Source organism: Notechis scutatus, chromosome 2 (assembly GCF_049901735.1).
Source record: "Notechis scutatus isolate UNSWTSFEM ecotype Mainland chromosome 2, rNotScu1.2, whole genome shotgun sequence".
NCBI classification, from domain to species: Eukaryota; Metazoa; Chordata; class Lepidosauria; order Squamata; family Elapidae; genus Notechis; species Notechis scutatus.
In genome coordinates, this window is record NC_142010.1 from 182,027,046 (window position 1) to 182,049,229 (window position 22,184).

At 40.0% G+C, this 22,184-nt stretch overlaps 1 protein-coding gene across 1 annotated transcript in view; it reads right to left on the minus strand.

Moving 5' to 3' along the window:
* Positions 1-5,101: 5,101 nt before the first annotated feature.
* HSDL2 (hydroxysteroid dehydrogenase like 2) overlaps positions 5,102-22,184 on the minus strand; it is a 30,918-nt gene continuing 13,835 nt past the window's right edge. The window contains exons 5-11 of the mRNA XM_026672314.2: positions 20,481-20,584; positions 16,281-16,379; positions 13,778-13,972; positions 11,460-11,531; positions 9,914-10,135; positions 8,537-8,665; positions 5,102-6,076 (exon numbers count right to left, since the gene is read on the minus strand). Coding sequence (XP_026528099.1) covers positions 5,964-6,076; positions 8,537-8,665; positions 9,914-10,135; positions 11,460-11,531; positions 13,778-13,972; positions 16,281-16,379; positions 20,481-20,584 — 934 coding nt within the window. The 3' untranslated portion in view covers positions 5,102-5,963. The remainder of the gene's footprint in view (positions 6,077-8,536; positions 8,666-9,913; positions 10,136-11,459; positions 11,532-13,777; positions 13,973-16,280; positions 16,380-20,480; positions 20,585-22,184) is intronic.

A 22,184-nucleotide genomic window follows, 5' to 3' on the forward strand; every position in this document is an offset into this window, starting at 1 on the left:
CTCCAGACTCTGGGTCCTTGGTTTCCAAATGAGATGCAAAAGTTGCTCTCATCAGAAAAGAGGACTTTGGACCACTGAGCAACAGACCAGTTGTTTTTCTTTAGCCCAGGTAGGATGCTTCTGATGTTGTTTGTTGTTCAGGAGCGGCTTGACAAGAGGATATCCAGGATCCATCTGTGTGTAGTGGCTCTTGATGCACTGACTCCAGCCTCAGTCCATTCCTTGTGAAAGTCCCCAACACTTTTGAATGGCCTTTTCCTGACAATCCTCTCCAGGCTGTGGTCATCCCTGCTGCTTGTGCACCTTTTTCTTCCACACGTTTCCCTTCCACATAACTTTCTATGAATGTGCTTTGATACAGCACTTTGGGAACATCCAACTTCTTTTGCAATTACCTTTTGAGGCTTTCCCTCCTTATGGAGGGTGTCAAGGATTATTTTCTGTACAACTGTCAGTTCAGCAGTCTTTCCCATGATTGTGCTTCCTACTGAACCAGACTGAGAGACCATTTAAAGGCTCAGGAACCCTTTGCAGGTGTTATGGCTTAATTAGCTGATTAGAGTGGGACACTTTGAGCCTAGAATATTGAACCTTTTCACAATATTCTAATTTTCTGAGATTGTGGATTTAGAGTTTTCATGAGCTAAAAGCCATAATCATCTCAATTATGACACATCATGGCTTGAACTATCTTGCTTTGCATGTAATGAATCTATCTCATATATAAGGTTCACCTTTTAAGTTGCATTACTGAAATAAATGAACTTTTGCACAATATTCTAATTTTTTCGAGTAGCTTCAAGTTCAAAAGATAGCTGAAGACTGCTTTACAATCCTTAAATTCATCTTCCATCAGCTATTTTGCAGGATTTTATCCAGTGGAACTTGTTCTTTCTGTCTTATTTTGATTTTGCCAAACAGTGAAAAAAATTAGAGGGGTCCAATGCCAACAAAGCTTTCTTATTATTTCTTTTGATTTCGTTGCAAGTCTGAGAATGGAGAAACTTGTTTTGTTTACTCTAAATAAAAATGGTACAGTGAGTGACCATGATACAATTGTAGGACTTACTGCAGGTTTGATAGATGATAGATAGATAGATAGATAGATAGATAGATGATAGATAGATAGATAGATAGATAGATAGATAATTGATAGGTTGGTAGGTAGGTAGATGATAGATGGATTGGTGGATAGATAGGTGAATAGGTAGGTAGGTGTGTCGGTCAGTTGGTCAGTTGATCGATCAGTTAATTGATTGATAGATGATAGTGCTTTTAAGCACTGACTCCTGGTGACTGCATAAAGTAGTCCCTGCAATTTTCTTAGCAAGATTTTTTGAAATGAGTTGCCATTGCCTCCTCCTTAGGGTTGTAATAGGGTGATTGGTTCACTTAGCTATTTTTATGATCTCGGGTCTCACAGCTCTGGCTTTTTTATTTTTGATTATTTTTCAGTCATTTTCTAGCACTCCAGCACCTGAATTCCTATAGGCTTATTTTCTTCCTATCCATTGTTGACAGATATAACTTCATCTCCATAAATAACATGGTCTACCATTTAGTTGTGAAGAAAATAGAGAGGAATGGAGATTAAGATATAAAAGTGCCTCCTAATAGAAGCCCTGAGCATCTCTACATTTAATTGGAGACAACAAAGGACAATCTCATATTTTTTACAAGTGTTAATTATTTCTCTTCCTTTTTCTTTCCCTGCTGTTTAGCACTGCCTCTAAATTCACACTGGTATGAACTGTTTGCTTTTGTTTCCAAGTGCAACATTAAGCATGGGTAGGAGTTTGACCAGATAAATCCAGCTGAGACCAAAATATATACAACCACACATACAGGTTGTACTTTATGTTGCAATATCACAGAAGCTAATAGATTCCAAAAGAATTGTAAAGGAAAACACATGGAGGGTGGGAATTGTAAACACACACATTCCAAATGTGTCTCTTTAAATAAACGACTGACCGTCTGGCAAACACAAGCATTTTGACATAAAACAACACATGCACAAACTTTAAAAAGGCATGTTCATGGCACACTGCTGTTTTGAAATAATTCCTCAGTGGAGAATTATTTTGTTGCCTTTTGCAGGATGTGATGAATGACAGCAACAATATATCTGATATATAAAAAGAATAAATATAAGAACAAGCATTGCTTTGTAGACTCTTATCTCCATTTAATTTTTCTCTACCTGTGCGCTTTTCTGCCATTTAGTGTTTGATCTTGTTTTATTAACTTTTTTAAAAGCTTTTTAAATTTAAATTTGGATTTTATTATGTGCAGTACCTAGAGTTACTATAATACGTCAGATGGGGAGCTATATAAATATGATTAAATAATTTCTTCCATGTTGAAAAAAAGGGAGCAAATTCCAAATGGGGCCTGGTGAATTCAGTGAGGCTTTATAGAAGTTAAACTATGTGTCTAACATCTCTTATCTTTCATCTTTTACAACTTCCAGATCAAAGTTTGGGGAAAGCGGTTTTACAGAAGGATGAATCATGGAGAAACAAAGTCTCTTTCAGAGAACTAGCTATCTTTCTTATTCCATCGTTTTAAAATTCCTGATTTTTGGAAAGTTTTCAGAATACAGGTAGTCTTCAACTTATGACCACAATTGAGCCCATAATTTATGTTGTTAAGTGAGACATTTGTTAAATGAGTTCTGCCCCATTTTACGACTTTTTAGCCACAGTTGTTAAGTGAACCATTGCAGTTGTTAAGTTAGTAACACAGTTAAGTGAATCTGGCTTCCCCATTGACTTTACTTGTCAGAAGCTTGCCAAAGGTGATCACGTGACCCCAGGACACTGCAACCGTCATAAATATGAACCAGTTGCCAAATGTCTGAGTTTTGATAACAGGACCATGGGGCTGCTGCAATGGTCATTAAGTGTGAAAAATGGTCGTAAGGCTGCTTTTTGCTTCAGATGGAATTTGATGGGCAGATTTTCATACTGTCCTGTGTATGAAAAATCACCATACAAATTATCAAATTCCGAATAGTCTGAAAGTATATATTGGAGCAATCTTTTCACCTTAGCAATTGGAAGTTTCTTCTTCTTCTTTTTTTACAAACCAAGGGAATCTATAAAGGTGGTACTTCCCTCATCAATTTTCTAGAATTTACCTCAGTTTCTCTTAGAAGGATTTTGTTTCTTATACAGAGAAGAATTTCCACCTACAATCTGAAAGAGAAGGGTTTTGCCACTAATTTAGTGCACCAGAGTACTCATTGTTTAAATGAAACAAAGCATCAATCACTTGGATTGCTGACCTAACATTTAAAGTTTGCTCCCTTTAATAATGTAAAAGTTTAAGATTTTGGGGGGTGCAGAAGGTGGGGGGAGGGAGGGAGGGAAAGGAAGGAAGGAAATGCAGTTTTCTCGTTTTCCATGTTTAAGATGGTCCTCCAGTTGAGAACTGAAAATCAGAAGTGTGAAGACACTTATACGTAGTCCTCAACATACAACCACAATTGAGCCCAAAGTTTACGTTGCTATGTTGTGTGTCCTGCCCCAATTTGCAACCTTTTTTTGCCACAGTTGTTAAGCGAATCACTTCTGTTTGTTAAGTTAGTAACTATCGTGCCCCTGTCGGAATCTGATTCGGAGGAGGAAGACAAACAGCTGACAGGGAGTGGGAATGTGGCTCCGTTGGCTGTGGAAGAAACTGGGGAAGGGCAAAGTCCGGCTGGGCAGAGCTGGGGAGAGGTAGAGCAAGGGAGGGGGAATTCAGAGGAAGACCCAGGCCCACCCTCTCTTCATCCTAGGGCATGCAAGGAGGAAGGAGAAGAGAGCAAGGTGGGTTGTGTGGCTTATGGGGGAGGAAAGGGCCTCGATTCCCTTCATCAGCTGCAGCTGGGAATACAGTGTATAAAAAAAGGAAGCTGCGCGCAAAATGTTGGGAGCAAAGGTGAAATTATCTTGTATTCTCATGGCATATCTGTGTTCCTGGAGTCTTCTCAATTGTGGAAGTTTTGCCGTGCTTTCAAGTCTGAAATTCCTTCTCCTGCCCTGTCAAGCTAATTACTTCAGTTTGATTTGTTTGGATTTTAAGTTACAATTTGTGTGTATCTTATTTTGGACTGAATTTTCTGCAGTTAAAGGCTGACATACAGTCTAAGCCCTAACCATGTAAATCTACAAGTGCTTATTCAGGTATCTACATTCAACCAGCATATCACTTTGTAAATGTATTTACACACTCAATCTCAAGTTGTATTTCCACAACTAATTATTGTTCCATTTATGCTTTCTGTTATTAGCTTTTCAAATAAATTGAATTTTGGAAAGGAAAAATAATCCCATTATCTCTTTTCCAGTTCTATCAGACTCCAACATTACAAACAGTGTAATGTCATGGCATTTCAAAGGCCAAGCACAATCACTTTGCTCTGTCAAGCAGAGGAGAATTTCTGGGCCATAGGCCTTTGCAGTTTGGGATTGACTGATGAAAACGTTAGAATGTAGAAGAGGAGAAACATTTCTTAACCAACATTCTGCTAAATTTTGGTCCAAATGAATATATTGTACTAAGTCAATATTGTCCAAAATGCTGGGGTACAAATGATTTCCTCTAGTCAATTATATCTGATTTTATTCATGAAGAAAGAATAACAAAGGATTGTGCCAGAATAAAACATTTATCTACCGCATGTGTTTCCTTTTCTACACCTGCAAAAATTCAGCTTCTTGTATGTTCTAACTTTAGGCTATAAATACAACATAAGATATTTCAGTTATATTGAGGGGAAAAACATCCTACAATGTTTCTGCAGCCTCATTGTTTAGTGAAATGCTTACAAATATTTTTTTTGTCTCCGATTCAATCATGTCTATTCTTCAGGACTGTCTGGACAAGAAGAGTGCAGGTTTTTTCGGCAAGCTTTTTCAGAAGTGGTTTGCCATTGCCTCCTTCCTAGAGCTAAGAGGTAGTGACTGGCCCAAAGTCACCCAGTTGGCTTTATGCCTAAGGAGAGACTAGAACTCCCGGTTTCTGGTGTGGTGCCTTAACCACCACACCAAACTGGCTTTCACGTTTAAGAAACAAAACCATCGTATACAAACCATGTATTTAACCACACACGCACATGTGAACATGTTTTATTTCCACTTTCTGTGTTACAGTTTGACAGTAGACAGCAGTCAGTATTTTTAAAAAGTTATTATGCTAAAATACTACCGTATCTGAGGCAATCTTGGCAGGACATTTGATTGTTAATCTCTGAGCATTTCCAGAGAAGTAAAACCCCTTAACAAAATACCTGATTCTATTAGTGTAGAGATACCAAGCTGGGCTTCAAAAAATCTAGATGACTGATAAATGGAAGGAGAGATAGAGACAGAAAACATTAACTTTCCTCTGTCATCTTTTGGTTATTAGTATTTTGCACTACAAAAGTGTTACATTTAATTATTGAAACATGAAAAAAATCTAAAAGGCACTTGTGTTTCCAAGCATTAACATAACAAAAAAAAAAAAAACAACAACCCTCACCAAAGGTAATACTGTTATTTTTAAAATTGCACTCATGTAATTTTTTTTAAATATTAACAAAACAACTGAGTCTTCCTGCATGTTATTAAATTTCTTGCTTATAGCGTCTTCAATTTAGAAATACATAGACATCTCAGAAAAAAACAAAATGGTGATGTTTTCTAAATTAAAATAGAATAAAATAGAAATACTAATGGTCTAATTAAAACATCAGTGTTTTTAATGTCAGTTGATGATCTATTAACTCTTGTCATATGTGCTGTGATTACAGCAAATATTTGCTTTAATCAATAATAGTCTTTAATTCCAAGCAAAACAGGTTAGGACTGGTTCAGTTATTATGCAAATATTATCCATATGAAATCAAAATATGTTAAATAAGAGACATTATCTTCAACAGCAAAGCATTACATATTTATTGAAAGTTCAGCTGATACCGATTTCCCCCATTTTCAAAGTTTGGAATTGAATTGAGCCATCAGTTTTTCCAATCTGATTGCTAAGGCAACATCTCCCCTGATTGTCAGCTTTCCAGACATGAAAGCCATCGTTGGCTTTAATTTGCCTGGGGGAGGGGAAAAGGATAAAACACATTAAGCCATCATAAACATTTGAAATATCTCCCTCCCTGAATCCTTCTATTGAATTTATTAATAGAAACTGGGTGGTTTTTCAGTAAATACATCTTCTTAGTTTAAACAACAACATTAAGAATCTCTTAATATAAGATTCTATATTTTTTTTGTTTACTAATTTCATCTAAAAATGGCCAAAATTCATATCTCTGTGATACTACCAAAATGACCTAAAAGGATATATGGTCTTTCAAGTTCCCCAGAAGAATTCAAGATCTCTCTCTCCCCCCTCTCTCTCCTCCCTCCCTTCCCTCTCTCTCCCTCTCACACATACACACACAAAGGCAAGAAGCACTAAACTCTAAATATCAGGCCATTAAGCTAGTCAAAGTTAAACTTCTGCTTTAATTTTTAAAGTTTCTTCTTTTTTCCTTTTTTTATATTTATAGGAACATGTTACCTAAAAATGACCTCCAAAGATCCTTGAAAGCTTAGATAGTCAACCCTGCTATGTCCTTTTAGTTGCTTTTAATAAAAATATCACTAAAGTTTGAATTGATGTTCTCTACCTCCCTGTAGGGATCAACATGGCTGTAATTGGTTTTTTTTTATTAAAATCATCATTTCCTTAACATCTCAGGCAAATAGCACATGAAGAGGACACAAAAGATGTACACTATAACTATTCCCTCTATTTTTCAATTAAAGGTCTCTGAAACAAGCATTTTGTGTTTTCAATTAAACAAAACTTCAACCATATTTAGTCAAGGAAAATACAGTAGTCTGATTTGCATATTTTGTTAAATCGGAGTTTATCTGTAAACACTTACACTTGGCCGAGTTTGCCAAAGCTAAACCAAAATTAAATACACCACCTTGGAACTTAGCACAATGGTGTCAACTACCCAAAACCTGTGCCAAAACTGAGCACAAATCCAAAAATCCAGTAATCCAATTACAATCTAGTAATCCAATTGCTTATGATCTTTGACAGCTTGAACTCCTCTTCCGATCCAGGCAGGGATCCATTCTTAGGTTACCTTGCCTTGATGGAGGATACACAAAACATTTTCCACAGAAAGTTCCTTTATCCTCCATGCTGAGATTAGTGTCATGAGAAACACAATATTCCAGATTAGAATGTTACAGTGATATGGTGCTGTCAGAAACCGATGAACTAGAATTAGATCTTAGGCAGGGAAGAGTTTCATTGCTAATAAGAGAAAGAGGATCTCTGAAGTTGCGATTGACTTGGTAATGGGCACCTCCACAATTCAGAAGGATAGTACTCAATGCAACTACTTGCCTCTGCAATTTGATGCCAATTTATTTCCCTCCTCCAGACTAAAAGATTAAGAATTCTAGAACCTTGCTCATTTTTCTTCTATATTCATCTCCTGCACCATCTTTGAAATGTGGGGCAGTGTGTGTGTGTGTGTGTGTGTGTGTGTTAACAAGTAGATTTTTGTGGTGGCAGAGTGAGTCATCAAGTTTGAGTCATCAAGTTAAGGCCCTTGGGATAGGAAATCTGAGCATGCCAATGCTGAAGGACCACTTCTCTCCCCTAGAAAACTTATTCAGAGACTGAAGTAGGTTGTCAACTAAAAAGATACTCTTTGGTCTTTTTAGCTGCCAGAAAAGGGGAGAGGGGAAAACAAGGCATTCTTGAAATGCCTAGATAACGATCCCAGCAGCCCAAAGTTGTCGGAGCATAAGAAGGTTATTGGAGAGCATGATGGATGACTCTTGGAGATGGATGTGTCCCATTGGAGAAGTCACATCCACGGGGTGGGGGGAAGACCAGGGTCAAGGGGGAAATGTATGATGTAATTTAGTATGGCTGCATCCAGCTTACGCCAACATGGCCACTCCTAATAAATCAATTACTTTTCTCTGAGATGCGGCTAGAGACTTTTGATTTGAATGAGGGTGGATTTGTTGGAGCCCTAACATAAGTGTCTTCCCAAATATTTCTTCTTTCTTGTTAAGGATTAACTATGATCTGTTGGTTTCAAACAATTTACTTTCAACTGAAGGAGGGTAACTTTTTTAAAAACCTTAAGTCCTGTCTGTGACCCTGAGGATGATGGGTACAAAAGTAGAACAACGGTTAAAAATGAAGTTGGTGTCAGCTTTGAGTAACTAGAGCAGCATTGTGTTTTGAAGTGAGTATTCCCCTCCCATTATATCTCAATTTGAACACCTGTGCATCATTAATTAATTGTGAAATGTTAGCATAGGTTTTGAATAGAAACTAAAAGCTGAGTTTAGTACCACCCAGTACAACTTCAGATTACCTCCATCAATTGAGCACAAAATTCAATACTATTCCCACTGTATAGCTAGCTGTCTCTAAAAATAGGAACCATTTCAAAAAGCAATAATCCAAATGAAGGATTCGGGAGGGGAAAATCTGATTAAACAAGGGTAAACATTTTCAAGCTACCTACCTGAAAACATTTTTACAAAGTCACTACCAGACATGTTCATAATCACATCGACCTTTCCAGGTGCCTCACCAATTCCTGCACTGCCACCTTTGTTCTTAAGATCAATGTACCATGTTCCTCCTTCTTCACCTAAAACAAGAATAACAATCCATGTATACGAGATAAATTAGTGGCATATTTCTTTCATTTACAAGCTCAATGTAACATTTGAACTGCAATTTTCACTGAAATATCTGTTAAAAAAAGAGAGAACACAACTAAAAGCCAATTGTATGTGGTCCTACTTCTGTTAGTAATGATTTCAATAGCTTTTAAATCACTTTCAACTCCATCTTTTGATTTGATTTCCCATGCAATTTAGATTTGTAGCCTGCTCTTCCTCTCAATTTCAGGGTGTGTTCTACGAGCTTTTCAGCAACTTAGCAACAGTATTATTTTAAAAAGCTGGTGTCATATAAACTTTGATCCAAATTCAGTCATGCAGGGCAGGTGCGCATACATCTGTGCGATCTAAGTCAGTTGTTAATTAGTCAAGGACTACTGATTTCATCACACAGGTAGTCCTCATTTAGCAATTGCTTCGTTTAGCAACTGCTGCAACCTCCCATGCATCCTTCTTGACTTGCACCTCTTCCGCTTGCTGTACTGAAACCACATGGTTCTCTTGCACAACCTTCTCTCTCTCTCTCTCTCTCCCATCCATGCTGCCCTGCATGCCTTCCCTGACCTAGGTGTAACATAGGTTACTCCCATGTACCCTTCCCAACCAACGCTACCCCCCCCCCCATGCAATGTCCCCGGCTTGGTCGGTACCTCTCATATACTCTTAAGCACTTCTAAGCACCCTTCCCCTACCTGCATCCTCTAAAACCACTGGACATCCCTCACACAGACCCATGACCATCAGGCAACCTTCTTGAACTGCTCCACTTCCCCACATGGCCTATTGACCTGCACAGCATATCTCACACCCACCCACTCACCCTTTCAAATCTGCACAGCACCTCTCGTTTTACCTCCATTACACCCCAATTCCTGACCTACACCCCACCACATCCCCTTGCTCCCTTCCCCACCTGGTGGCTATATACCTGCCTGTTGGCCGTGAACCTGCAGCTTTCTGCTGGCTTCCCCTGAATTTCTCCTTGCTAGCTTACTGCAAGCAAACTAAATGGGGAAGTTGGCAGGAAGTCAGAAGTCATGCCGGCTCCCAGTGCATTTTGCCTACATGTGATCTTTCTGTCTCTCTGTTCAATTAAGGAAGTATGTCTGAAATGACCCAACAGGACACAGATTGTTTAGTGCGTTACTAATTGCTTGATTACATGAGGCCATCTTGCACAATGCAATGTCTTAAAATATGTATAGAATCCTTACCAGATAATTCAAACTGATAAACTCCTTGAGTTGCCTTTACAATATCTTCATTTATCATTCCTTTTATAAGTTTAAATGTTTCTGCTACAGGCCCTGCTGGTTTATCTGCAGAGAAGTGTACATGTGGTTTGTCTCTATCAGGTCCTTCGGCCTTTGTTTTATCAGGACCTTCATTTTTCACAATATCTTGTTTTTTTTCTTCTTTGAAGGTTGGAGAAGCTCCTATAGGACCATCAGCAAGAAGAAAAATTAGTGCTTGTGTCTTAGTAAAGGGTGATTTAAAATCTCCAGAGAGACCTGTTCTTAATTCAGTCTGATTCTACCATTCTGTATTCAGGACCAAGATTTTCTTCTCATTTTCAAGAGTTTTCTTAAAATTTCTACTGAACAAAAGAAAAAAAGATCGGCAATCATAAAAACTATCACCCATGAATAAACTAATTAAAGGGCGATAGTCTATGGATACTATATACTAGCTTGATAACAATGAAAGCACATGTTTATTTACAATTAAAATAAACAAGATACAGAGTTATGCCAGTTTTACTTAATCAACCAATGAGCCACAATTAGCCACAAAAAATGCTTTGTCCTACATTCATTAATTTATTTATTTAGCATATAGCAATGTTACATTAGCCAGGACAGGAGACTACAATGCTAATTCTGATTAGTAGTTTGGCTGTCTGCTAGCCTTGCTTGGTTCATGCCTGCACACTTTCCAAGGTGTGCCACAGGGTGTATGCTAGCTCTGCATCAGAAAGAAAGCCACCTCACAAACAGGCATCGCAACCGAGAAGGTCCAGCGCCAGCAGGAGTCTAACTATCCACACAAAATACCAGCTCATCTCCCCATCGAAGTGGTAAATATTTATCTACTCGCATAGAACTGCTAGGTGGGCAGAACTGAGGCAAGTGACAGGAGCTCACCATGCCACCCACCGCTGAGACTCAAACCCCTGGAGCAAAGACCATCTCCAGTGTCATCAATAACAATAGCAAAAGCACTTAGACTTATATACCGCTTCATAGTGCTTTACAGCCCTCTCTAAGCAGTTTACAGAGTCAGCAAATTGCCCCCAACAATCTGGGACCTCATTTTACCCACCTCAGAAGGATGGAAGGCTGAGTCAACCTTGAGCCGGTGAGATTCAAACTACCGAACTGATGACAATCCGGAGTCAGCAGAATTAGCCTGCAGTACTGTGCCACCATAGCTCTTGTAACATATTCTGTAAACTATATTGTCTGAACTAACACATTATCCTAATATAAAAACCAAACAAACTACATTATGGTTTATTGTGATTATGAATCCAACCATTGGGTTGTCTCCAAATGAGTTTGGCCAATAACCAAAATCTTGATAGAACCAATCCATTTTTCCCAGTCTTGCAGACTTTACATGTTCTGTAAAAAATTCCAGAATTCTTTCCAGAATTGATCTGGAGACAAATGAAAATTATGAGGGACAGCAGGAGGCCCCTCCCACTTCCCCCTCTTCAATCCTGGACTAACCAATGATAGAGACAAAGTAGTTTCTCACCCTGGGCTTCCATTTTCATTGCTATCGTATCAGGATCCACATCTAAAAAAAAATCTGGTATCAAAGGATAACCTAAAAGGCAAATAGAAATTATAGTTATTTTTAAAAAAAGATTTACCCTTCATATGATAATATCAAACCATTAATTTAAATCCGATGTGGCAAATTTTGGTGCTATTTAAAGCAAATGCACAAATGCAATCATACATGCATGTACATCTTTAAATATTTGCAAAGATCCATTTCAGAAACCAGAATGGGCTATGATTTCCAAATGTAAACACACCTACAGGCTATGGAACCCACTAGTGCATCAGAATTATTTTTCAGACCAATTGTCTAAGACACAGAATTTCATGGGAGAGATGGAATAGTTTGAGGAAAACTTGCTGGGTGTTAGCAATACAACTTCATTTGCAGCCGTCTGCAGCATCTTGCGGTCATATAACCATATTTTGCTGACAATTGACACTTTTGTTTTTCAGCGAAACTGTTGTGGCCCACTACCAGGCTGTGGCCTATTTGGAATTGGGTTGCGCAAGCAGCAGGCCAGCACATGAGCAGCTCAACTGCACGAGTGTTGGGCTGGCACACATGCATGCGCAGCTCCACTTGCAGTCGAGCCGTGTGCGCATGGACAAGGGCGTCTGCCCACTGCTCATGTGAGTGAACTGTGCACGCATGTGTGCCTTGCGCACCCAGTTCCCCTCTCCCCCGCAGCCGGGCTGCCAAGCTGCAAAAATGGGGGACCATTGCCATAGTGAATGGGTTTAATGACTAGTTTTGTTTAAAGATTGTGGCATTTGTTTAATGACCACTGCAAAAACAGAGGTGGGCTTCAAAAATTTTAGCAAAGGGTTTTCTGCCCGGTTGCTGGGTAGGTGTGGCCATGGTGGGCGTGGCTTAGTTGGCCTCCTGCACCATGGCAGGGAGGGGGGCGTTTTTGCCCTCCCCGGGCTCTGGAGGCTCTCTGGAAGCTGGAAACAGGCCCATTTCCGGCCTTCTCGAACTTCCAGGAGGCCTGTTTTTCGCTGTCCCCGAGCCTCCAGGTGTGCCCTGCCCTTAACTACATCCAAAATGGGCCACATGGGGACTCCTGGGAGGGGAGGGGTGGGCGGGGCCAGCCAGAAGTGAGATTTGGGGGTTCTCCGAACTGCACAGAATCTTAGCTAGGGGCTCTTCTGAACCCCTGAGAACCCACAGCAGCCCACCCCTGTGCAAAAAAAGATTGTAAAATCAAGTCCATTTCATGATTTACAACAATCATAACTTAGGATCCCTACAGACAGGCACCATTATGGTCATATGTTTTAAACAAGGTCTTTGGCACTATTCAGCTATCTGTCTGTGAGATCCAGTTCCCTCCTGGGTTATTAAGGTGCTCGGGAGATGGGGTGGATCGATGCAATATCTCTTTTAGTGACGGGGGTTGTTCTTCAGCCATGAAAGCTTCTCAAGATGATGTAGATGGACGCTTCCATCCTGGACAGTTAATGTCCAATCTCTACTTTCCCTTTGGAGAGAACACTGTTGAGAAAGTGGGCTCGGGCAGAGAATTTTGGATCAAACGACTCCTGGATCAACTGGATTATCAGAATCCATTCCAGTTGGGCTTCAGAAATATAGCAATGTACCAATATATTCAACCAATATCATACAGAGGGATACCTATGGCATTAAGGAGCATGCAAGCTGCATGACATTCAATAGAAGAAACCACACTTTTTTTCAACGGGATTTTAAATCTTATGCTGTGCTTCATTCCTTTCCTGCTGGTTATCAATGAAAACGGACAGGAGAAGAGGAGATTCCAAAAACAGCATACCTAGTGTAAGTAAACTTGTTGACCCTTGCTGAAGAATGTAATTGATTCCAGAATTACCTGTCGCTTGTTTGTAGAGCAATTTAAAATGCATCAAGAACGCATTTTCAAATTTGCCTTCCATCAAATAGTGAGACCTCACAAAAAAAGCTCATCGCAAACAGGTTTACAGGGTGGAGGTTCTCTTGGACTTTGCTCGTGTGTAGAGGCTTGCAGGAGGCGAGTTAGAACGCCTCTGCGCCAGCGCAAAGGGCGCGTTTGGTGCACGCAAAGTGTGTGCATGCGTGCAAAGTGCGCCCACCAAGCCACGCCCACCGAACCGGTGGCAACAATATTTGAATCCCACCACTGGACTTAGCAATACATATAAGTAGAACAACTGAAATCAGTGTGATTTATGTTAGCAATTATGTGTCAGTTAGGGGTCTGACATATAATTTGTAGTCATTTTGGTGTAGTACACAATTCAATGTGTTAAAAATTACATCCACATTACCTGGAGCGACTGCATATACATCGAAGTTCTTAATCCCTTCTTCTCTCAATAAAACCTCATCAATAATGAAGTTCCCGGTGAAACTTTTTGGCTTTGATAAAATACAATAGGCAGCATCTGCTAAAATGTCTGTTTTCCTGCATTGTTTTTCCACATTAGCTCCTCCCAGCATATCCATCGCAGAGGTGTATATAGCTAAAAACACAGAAGAATGAAGGGGTTGATTTAATAATGATTTTTTGATAGTTTCTGAGGTACCTGGCTCAATAGTAGTAACTGTGAGAGGGATCTTGAAGTTCTAGCGGACAACCATTTAAATACGATGAGCTAGCAGGGTGCTGCAGCTGCCAAAAAAAAAAACAATGCAGTCCTAGGCTGTATTAACAGAGGATTAGAGTCAAGATCACGTGAAGTGTTAATACCACTTTATAATGCCTTAGTAAGACCACACATGGACTACTGCGTTGAGTTTTGGACACCACGATGTAAATAAGATGTTGAGATTCTAGAAAGAGGGCAAAGAAGAGCAACGAAGATGATTAGGAGACTGGAGGTTAAAACATATGAGGAAAGGTTGCTGAAATTGGATATGAGTTTAATGAAAAAGAGGTGACATGCAGGGGTGGGATATGACAGGGTTAACTACCAGTTCGGGATTTACAAGCTTCCCTGCCCGCTGTGAGCCGCGCGCCTGTAAATCATCATTAGCACGCTGCATGCTGAGAAGCAGCCTTTGAAACAGCACTTTTTTCCTGCTTTTTTAACTGCAGCTGTGCCTCGCAAGGCAGCTGAAGTTGAAAAAAACCAGGAAATAAAGGTGAGGTAAGAGCCCGGGTGAATGGGTGGGCAAAAACATCAGCAGACATAGAACCGGTTCTATGTCTGCTACTCTTCAGAGCTACCGGTTCTACAGAGGTGGACAGAACTGGTAGAATCCCACCCCTGGTGACATGAAAGCAGTGTTCCAATATCTAAGGGGTTGCCACAAAGAAGGGGAGGCGGTCAACCTATTCTCCAAAGCACCTGAAATCAAGACAAGGAGCAATGGATGGAAAACAATCAAGGAGAGAAGCAACCTAGGACCAAGGAGGAATTTCCTGACAGAACAAGTAAACAGTGGAACAACTTCAGTGGTGGTATTCTACCGGCTCGGCCTGGTTCTGTCGAGCCAGTAGCAGCGATGAACAGCGGAGACCGAACACCGGTTCTCTCTGCTGCTCTGTTGTTGGGCCCGCCCGCCTGCCCGGGCTCCCCTACTCACCTTTATCCTCCGAATTTGAAGCGCAGCTGCTTTGCGTGGCACAGAAGAGTGCCGCACGGCAGCTGCTGAAGCGACTGGGATTGTGCAAGCTTGCAGGAGGCAAATTAGAATGCCTCTGCGTCTGCACAAACACCTCTGCGCCTGTGCAAAGGGCGCATTTGGCACCCGCATGCACGCAAAGTGGGTGCATGCACGCAAAGCGCACCCACCAAGCCACGCCTACCAAAACAGTGGTAAAAATATTTGAATCCCACCACTGAACAACTTTCTTCAGAAGTTATGAATACTCCAATACTGGAGGTTTTTAAGAAAAGATTGGGCAACTATTTGTCTGAAATAGTATAGGGTTTCCTGCCAGAGCAGGGGGTTGGACTAGAAGACCTCCAAGGTCTCTTTCAACTCTGTTATTCTGCCTGCTCTTCAAAAAGAATATAGAAAGTGCAGCCTTGGGCAAATAGTCAAATGCTGCTCACAATATCCACTCACACTCCAGACACCTGTTGCATTTCCTACCCATTCTCAACCACCCCAAGAACCTTTTATCTGGCTCCATTCTTCATCTTACCAGGCCCAATTCCAAGAACAACTTGTTTTGGGCACCTCCATTTTATAATGATTATTCTTTCCATTCCATCAATACATTGGAAAGAAATTACCTATGTTGTAAAGACGTTCAGGACGCTATCCAATCCACTGGCAGGACAACACTCTGAAAACAGAAACAACTGGACCAAACTTGGAATGTAACTCCTGATATTTGCAAAAATGGAAGGCAATCAAAAAAGAGAGATTGAAGATAAACTGTCCAGATAAATTACAGATGACACAAGGAGAAGCTTACAAGGACTCAAAGAAGCAGTTATTGACTGGAGAAATGATATCCAATAGCACTTAGACTTATATACCGCTTCATTGTACCACGTTACAGCTCTAAGCAGTTTACAGTGTCAGTATATTGTCCCCAACCCTCTGGGTCCTCATTTTACCGACCTCAGAAGGGTGGAAGGCTGAGTCGACCTTGAGCCAGTCAGGATCGAGCCCCAGACTGTGGGTGGAGTTAGCTTGGAATAATGCATTCTAACCACCGTGCCACCGTGGCTCTTCTTCCATCAGGTCATGAACAGTGAAATGCAATTGAATGACTGAATGAATGAGATTCTAATCCAAACTTAGCACATTAAAAACCAGAAGCCGATCAGTAAAACCTTTCAATAATAATAATTAAAAAAAAAAGACTTGTACCTGTTTGAGGCCATAAAGCATTAACAGCAACTTCTCCTCTAAATTCCTCTGCCATTCCCAGCACACACATGGACATCCCGTATTTAGAAATAGTATAGGCTGAAACAAAGCACAAAGATTCAGTCCTTTGGAACAGTTGAAAGTTTCATTTCCCTTATATACGCAAGCAAAGCGGGCTTAATTTCATTTTTTTAAAAAAAATCCCATTCTGAGGAGAAAGAAAGGTAGAAAATGAAGCAGAGATATCTACTTTACCGTAGAAATAAAAAGCTGGCTCAGACACGCTTCTGATATGATCCATCAAGGGTCATCTTATCTGCACTGCTTTCTTTTTGACTTTATTGGAATACTGTAAACCAGGGGTGTCCAACCTTGGCAACTTTAAGCCTGGAGGACTTCAACTCCCAGAATGCCCCAGCCAGCTTTGCTGGCTGGGGCATTCTGGGAGTTGAAGTCCTCCAGGCTTAAAGTTGCCAAGGTTGGACACCCCTGCTGTAAACAGAATGTTATCCCATAAATCAAGAGTTCCCCAACTTTTCCAGCTTGGTGGACCGGGTGGTGGTGGTGGTGGTTCCGCGTGAGTGTCTCGCAAGCGCACACATAGCTCCATTTGCACAAGTAGCATGCACATATGCCCTCCGCTTACGCAAATGGAGTGTGCATGCGCGCATTCGCACAAGTAAGGATGCGTGTGTGCATGCGCAAGCCCGCTGTTTCCATGGCCTGCCTACAAACAGCTCACAGCCCACTAGTGGCCTGCATCCAGAGGTTGGGAACCCCTGCCATAAATAGCAATAGCAACAGCACTTAAGAGTCATATACCACTTTACAATGCTTTACAACCCTCTCTCAGCAATTTAGTGTCAGCACAGGGCCCCCAACAATCTGGATCCTCAATGGATGTTCCTTGATATGCAAGTCTCTGAAGAAATGACCAACTAGCCTACAAAGGGAACTTAACCCTTGACACTGGAGACCAGTTTTGTAGCTGCAGTTCCAGGGAGTCCTCAACTTATGACCGGTTGCTTAGCAACCGTTCAAAGTTACAACGGATACTGGAAATCTACTTATGATCAGAATTCAAAGTCTCAATGGCTGCACACATCATGATTGCATTTGACCACATCATGATTGGCAACTGGACCACATTGATGGTGGTTTGCAGCAGCATCCCAGTCACATAAATGTGATTCACAACATTGTGGCCAGAAACTGGCGCTTACTTCTGGTTTCTAATAAAACCCCCACATTGAACAATGGGTTCACTTAATAACCACCCCTTTTGTTTAACCGCTATGAAAAAAAAGATGGTAAAGTTTGGCACATGCAATGACTCACTTAATGAACGCCATAGCTTATGTTCATAATTTTGGGCTCAATTATGGCCATAAGTCAAGGACTACCTGTAATAGCTAGGAGCTAAATATGCTGCCGAGTTGGCTGCATTGGCACATAGAGAGAGACTACACCCAAGAGGATTTGGGAGCAGATGATAACTATCACTGAGCACAAACACACATACTCACAATTCCTTTTTGGGATAAGCAGCATTATGAAAAGTACAAATAAGCAAGTAAGAAACAATAAGCCACCAAAATGAATGTATCGGATAAGAAAAAGAGGAACAAAAGGAAACATAGCTAAACCTAATTTACACCACACCATTTGCTACAATGTTCTGTTCTTTTCTCTGATTGCGAAACATTCCTGCTTTCAACATGTCTATACACCACTTCATGCATTTCCCTTTGCTCTTCTCTCGCTTGGTAGATTTCACTGACTTCCTCTTTCTCAGTCTTTTCCCCTTCTTTTGACCTTTCCTTTGTCTACATGTAGCCAATGGAAATTGGGACCGGAATTACAGTCACTAAGTCAGGGGTCCCCAACTCCTACCCCGGGCCCCTAGACCCACACTGCTCTGCGACATACCAGAAACTGGGCCACACAAACCAGCGAGGCCCCATTTGTGGGATGCACGCGGCCCATGAAACCACGCCCCTTCCGCATGCTCCATTTGCGCTAGCAATCATGAAAACAGGAGGCATAAATCCCTTCTGGGTGACCTTGAGCCAGTCTCCCTCCCTCCCTCCCTCCCTCCCTCCCCCTCTCTCTCTCTGCCCTAGGAACGACATAGTGGCCAACAATTTCCAAAAACCCTTGCCAAGAAATCTTCAGGGACATGTCCAGGCAGTAGCCAGGAGTCAATACAGACCGAAATCCACCCACATCTCCTAGATACATATCTTGCCTAGATATCATTCTAGTTAGTATAATCTTTCTTGAAATTAGGTAAACACATATCATAACGCTGCTGCTGATGCAATTACATCAGCAAGTAATCCAGCTTTAAAAGTAGTTTGCCATTTATCTTTGAAAATAACATTAACATTAACATGACAGCTTAACCAATCCTATCAGTGAAAGGAAGGCAGCTGGAGCTTCCTCCTAGATCATTAATTGGATTGCTTTGGGTATTTCTCTCAAAAGCATAAGAACTAAATTACAATGCCATAGTACATGGTCGAGCCATTCCATACAGGGAAAAAAACCCCACATCTTCTGACCTTTTGATTACAAAATTAAATCTCACTGGTGACTTTATAGTCTCTGCAAACAATATTCCACATATAAGAGATAATGTAAGCATCCAGAAAAGTATTACTGTATATATGCATGGTTAGATAACAAAGAATTGTAAATAAGAGAGAGATTCAAGTTACATATTTTATATTGCAATATTATATTTTGAATGTTAAAAGCTGCTTTGCAGAAATCTCGAATACAAAGTTACAACGATAATAAAAGAACAAACAAACCGCATTGGGTATAAATTCTTGCACAGAGATTACTTCACCTGAACAAGTAACAAGAAACTGTCATAATACAACAGTGATATGACTGCCTCCTTACCCAGCCTTGTCACTTGAGATGCAGGAGGGAGAAACTACTTAGAAACTTTCAGGCAAAACCTGGAATTGCAGCAGCTAGAACAACTTCCTCAGTTAAGGCCAATAAAATGAGAAATTCCTTTCTGAAAGGGATCAAATTTCAACATGAAATGGAGTCCCAAGAGGCAGATGAATGTCATGAACTAATAGCGGCCATTTCTGATGTCCTTCAAGTTCTGAAATTGAAAGAAGAGCTTGCCCTTGACAGCCTTCATGGATGAGACTTCTGAAGATGCAATAAGTTCACTGTCAAGAAAAACCTGCAGAAAACCTGCCTATGACATGGGTTCACCAAAGAAGAATTTTATATACCTCCTCTCCCCTATAAGCCAACTATGAACACAATGCAAAATAGTAAATAAGATGTAATTATATTAGATCTTCAACAGCAAAGACAAAGGATGAGAGAAAAATCAGCAGCAAAGGAAGGATAAGGAAAAATCCATCCACCTTACAGCAAAGACAAAGGATGAGAGAAAAATCAGCAGCAAAGAGGAAGGATAAGGGAAAAATCCATCCACCTTCTACTTTATGTTCTGAAACTGAGATTAAATGGAGGAGATGTTAGTGTGAACACAAAGCACAGAAACCAAGAACCACAAAGCACAGAAACCAAGTACCAACTGCTTTCCAACCTTAGCCACTGTTAGATGTCAAAAATCAGATGCACACCTGAAGGTTCAATTGAATTGGTTTACTGCTAGCAATAGCACTTACATAGCATTTCATAGTAGTTTACAGCACTCTCTAAGCAATTTACAGAGTCAGCATATTGCCCCCAACAATCTGGATCCTCATTTTTACCCACCTCAGAAGGATGAAAAACTGAGTCAACCTTGAACCAGACAGGATCGAACTGCTGGCAGTGAGCAGAGTCAGCCTGCGCCACCAGGGGTCTGCTAAAAATCTATGCAGAATCTTCTCAACTAACAATCAGTACCTGGTTAGATAAGGGTCAACAGCACTCAAGGGGGATTGGACTTAGTATATTTGTGGTTACGTAATGACTCTAAACTGATCCTTTTTTTTCTCTCTCTCTTCCTGGCTCTGCCATTACTTTTCTTACAGCAACTTCTAGATTCTCAGCAAGGATTTTGTTAGCTAGGGAACTCTGGGAACACATGTACAAACAGGTTCAATTATGCAATCACAGTTGCCTTCCTGAAGTCTTTATCACCTCACACCCATGTATATAGCTGCTTCCTTCATATAGAAAAAAATTACTGTCAGTGAGCAGTAAAAGTTTACTTACCACAATGATTTTTGAACCAGATAGGATTTAAATTGATGGGTGGGCTGATATTAAGGATGTGACCGATCTTACTCTTTCTCAAATAAGGAAGGCACAGTTTAGATCTGAGGATAAAAACAAACACAAGAAAGATTTGGAATTCTAGTCAGATTTTACCTTTCCACCACTGCTACTACTCTTGTTCCAGGTTGGAGAAGGATGAGTTTAAATTATGCATCTTATTTTTTTTAAAAAAATAAACAAATAAAAATAAGCAGATTCATGATAACTGTTATAGTTTACTAATTAGGAAATAATTGCAAAAAGAATTATTTTAGAAGTTCTTTCTAGGCACGAGAGTAAATAAATAGCACAGACAACAAAAATTTGAGAGCAGAATGAAAACAAGAGAGCATCATTATCCATTTGTGACTATCTTAACAGCAGTAAAACTTCTCACTTCTTTCTTTCCAAAATGTCCCCTGGGATCCATGTGTAAGCAGAAAGAAGAAACACTAATAATATCTTAAGTAAGAGACTTCACTCCCACATAAGGAGGCAACTTCAATATTGTATGTATGTGGGATGTTATTGTAAGTAATTTTCTTTCTAACCTTTCACAATAAAAATGTTGCAATGTATTTGACATGTGTCTAATGTTTGACTTCCCCCAATATTCTCTGCCTATAATTGCATATGCAAACTTGATCTCCTGCTTCGTTTGGGGAATCAAACCTCTTCTCTGATTCCGTAACCATTTTCCTCATCCATAGAGGTTGTAACATATTTTTGGAGACCATGACAAACAAACAAAAATAAAATAAAATAAGAAAGATTATTGGGGCAGACATAATAGCATTAAATAACAGCACGGCCTAATTGTTGGGAATGGTCCAGTGCCATGCCTGAATCATAAATCTATGAAAAGCAAGCAAGCATACTACAAACTTTTTTCAAGGGAATAGAAATAACAACCTAACGCAATGTTGTTGTTTTTTCAAAAAAGTTTCTAAGAAAGAGATGGACAGCTGCCTCAACGGCATTGCTGAAAGGAATCTGAGTAAAATTGTGTGAAAGTGCTAAAGATGAATATATTAGTGGATTGTATAAAATTACATTAACACAGTCTTCCTCCTTCTCGTCACAGTTTTCGTACTGCAATAACAGGAAAAAGGTCCCTTCCCCACTTAATATGTTGCAAAACTAAAATAAAATTAATATCCAAGACTCCACAATAAAAGTATCCATGCTCTTTTTTTTTTTTTTTGCTGGTGATGCATTTTGTGACTGAACACAACCACAGAGAACGTATCACTAGCGTGCGCACACACACACACAAAGCTTCCCACACAGAAATATCAAGAAGTATGAACAAAGTTTGGACTGAAATCTTTTCATACAGGGAAGTTATTTTATTTCCAAGATAATTTATTCGGAGAAAAACTTAGTCAATATGGTAAAGCCAACTGTTTTTCTCGCTGATAGGCCAATTAACAATGATTTATATTTCTTTCATACAAAATTCTTTTCAGACCTGCAACACTTTTTTTTTAAAGAAACTACTTCCTTTAAGAATTGTGAAAATATGCCTCATACATTTTGAATGTCTTAAGCAAACCACAATATATTAGAGAGAAAGTATTTTTAGAAACTTAGGTGACAACGATATCTTAAGACATCATTCTGAAACCAAGGCCTTCCTTGTATGAACAAAAGATTCCTATT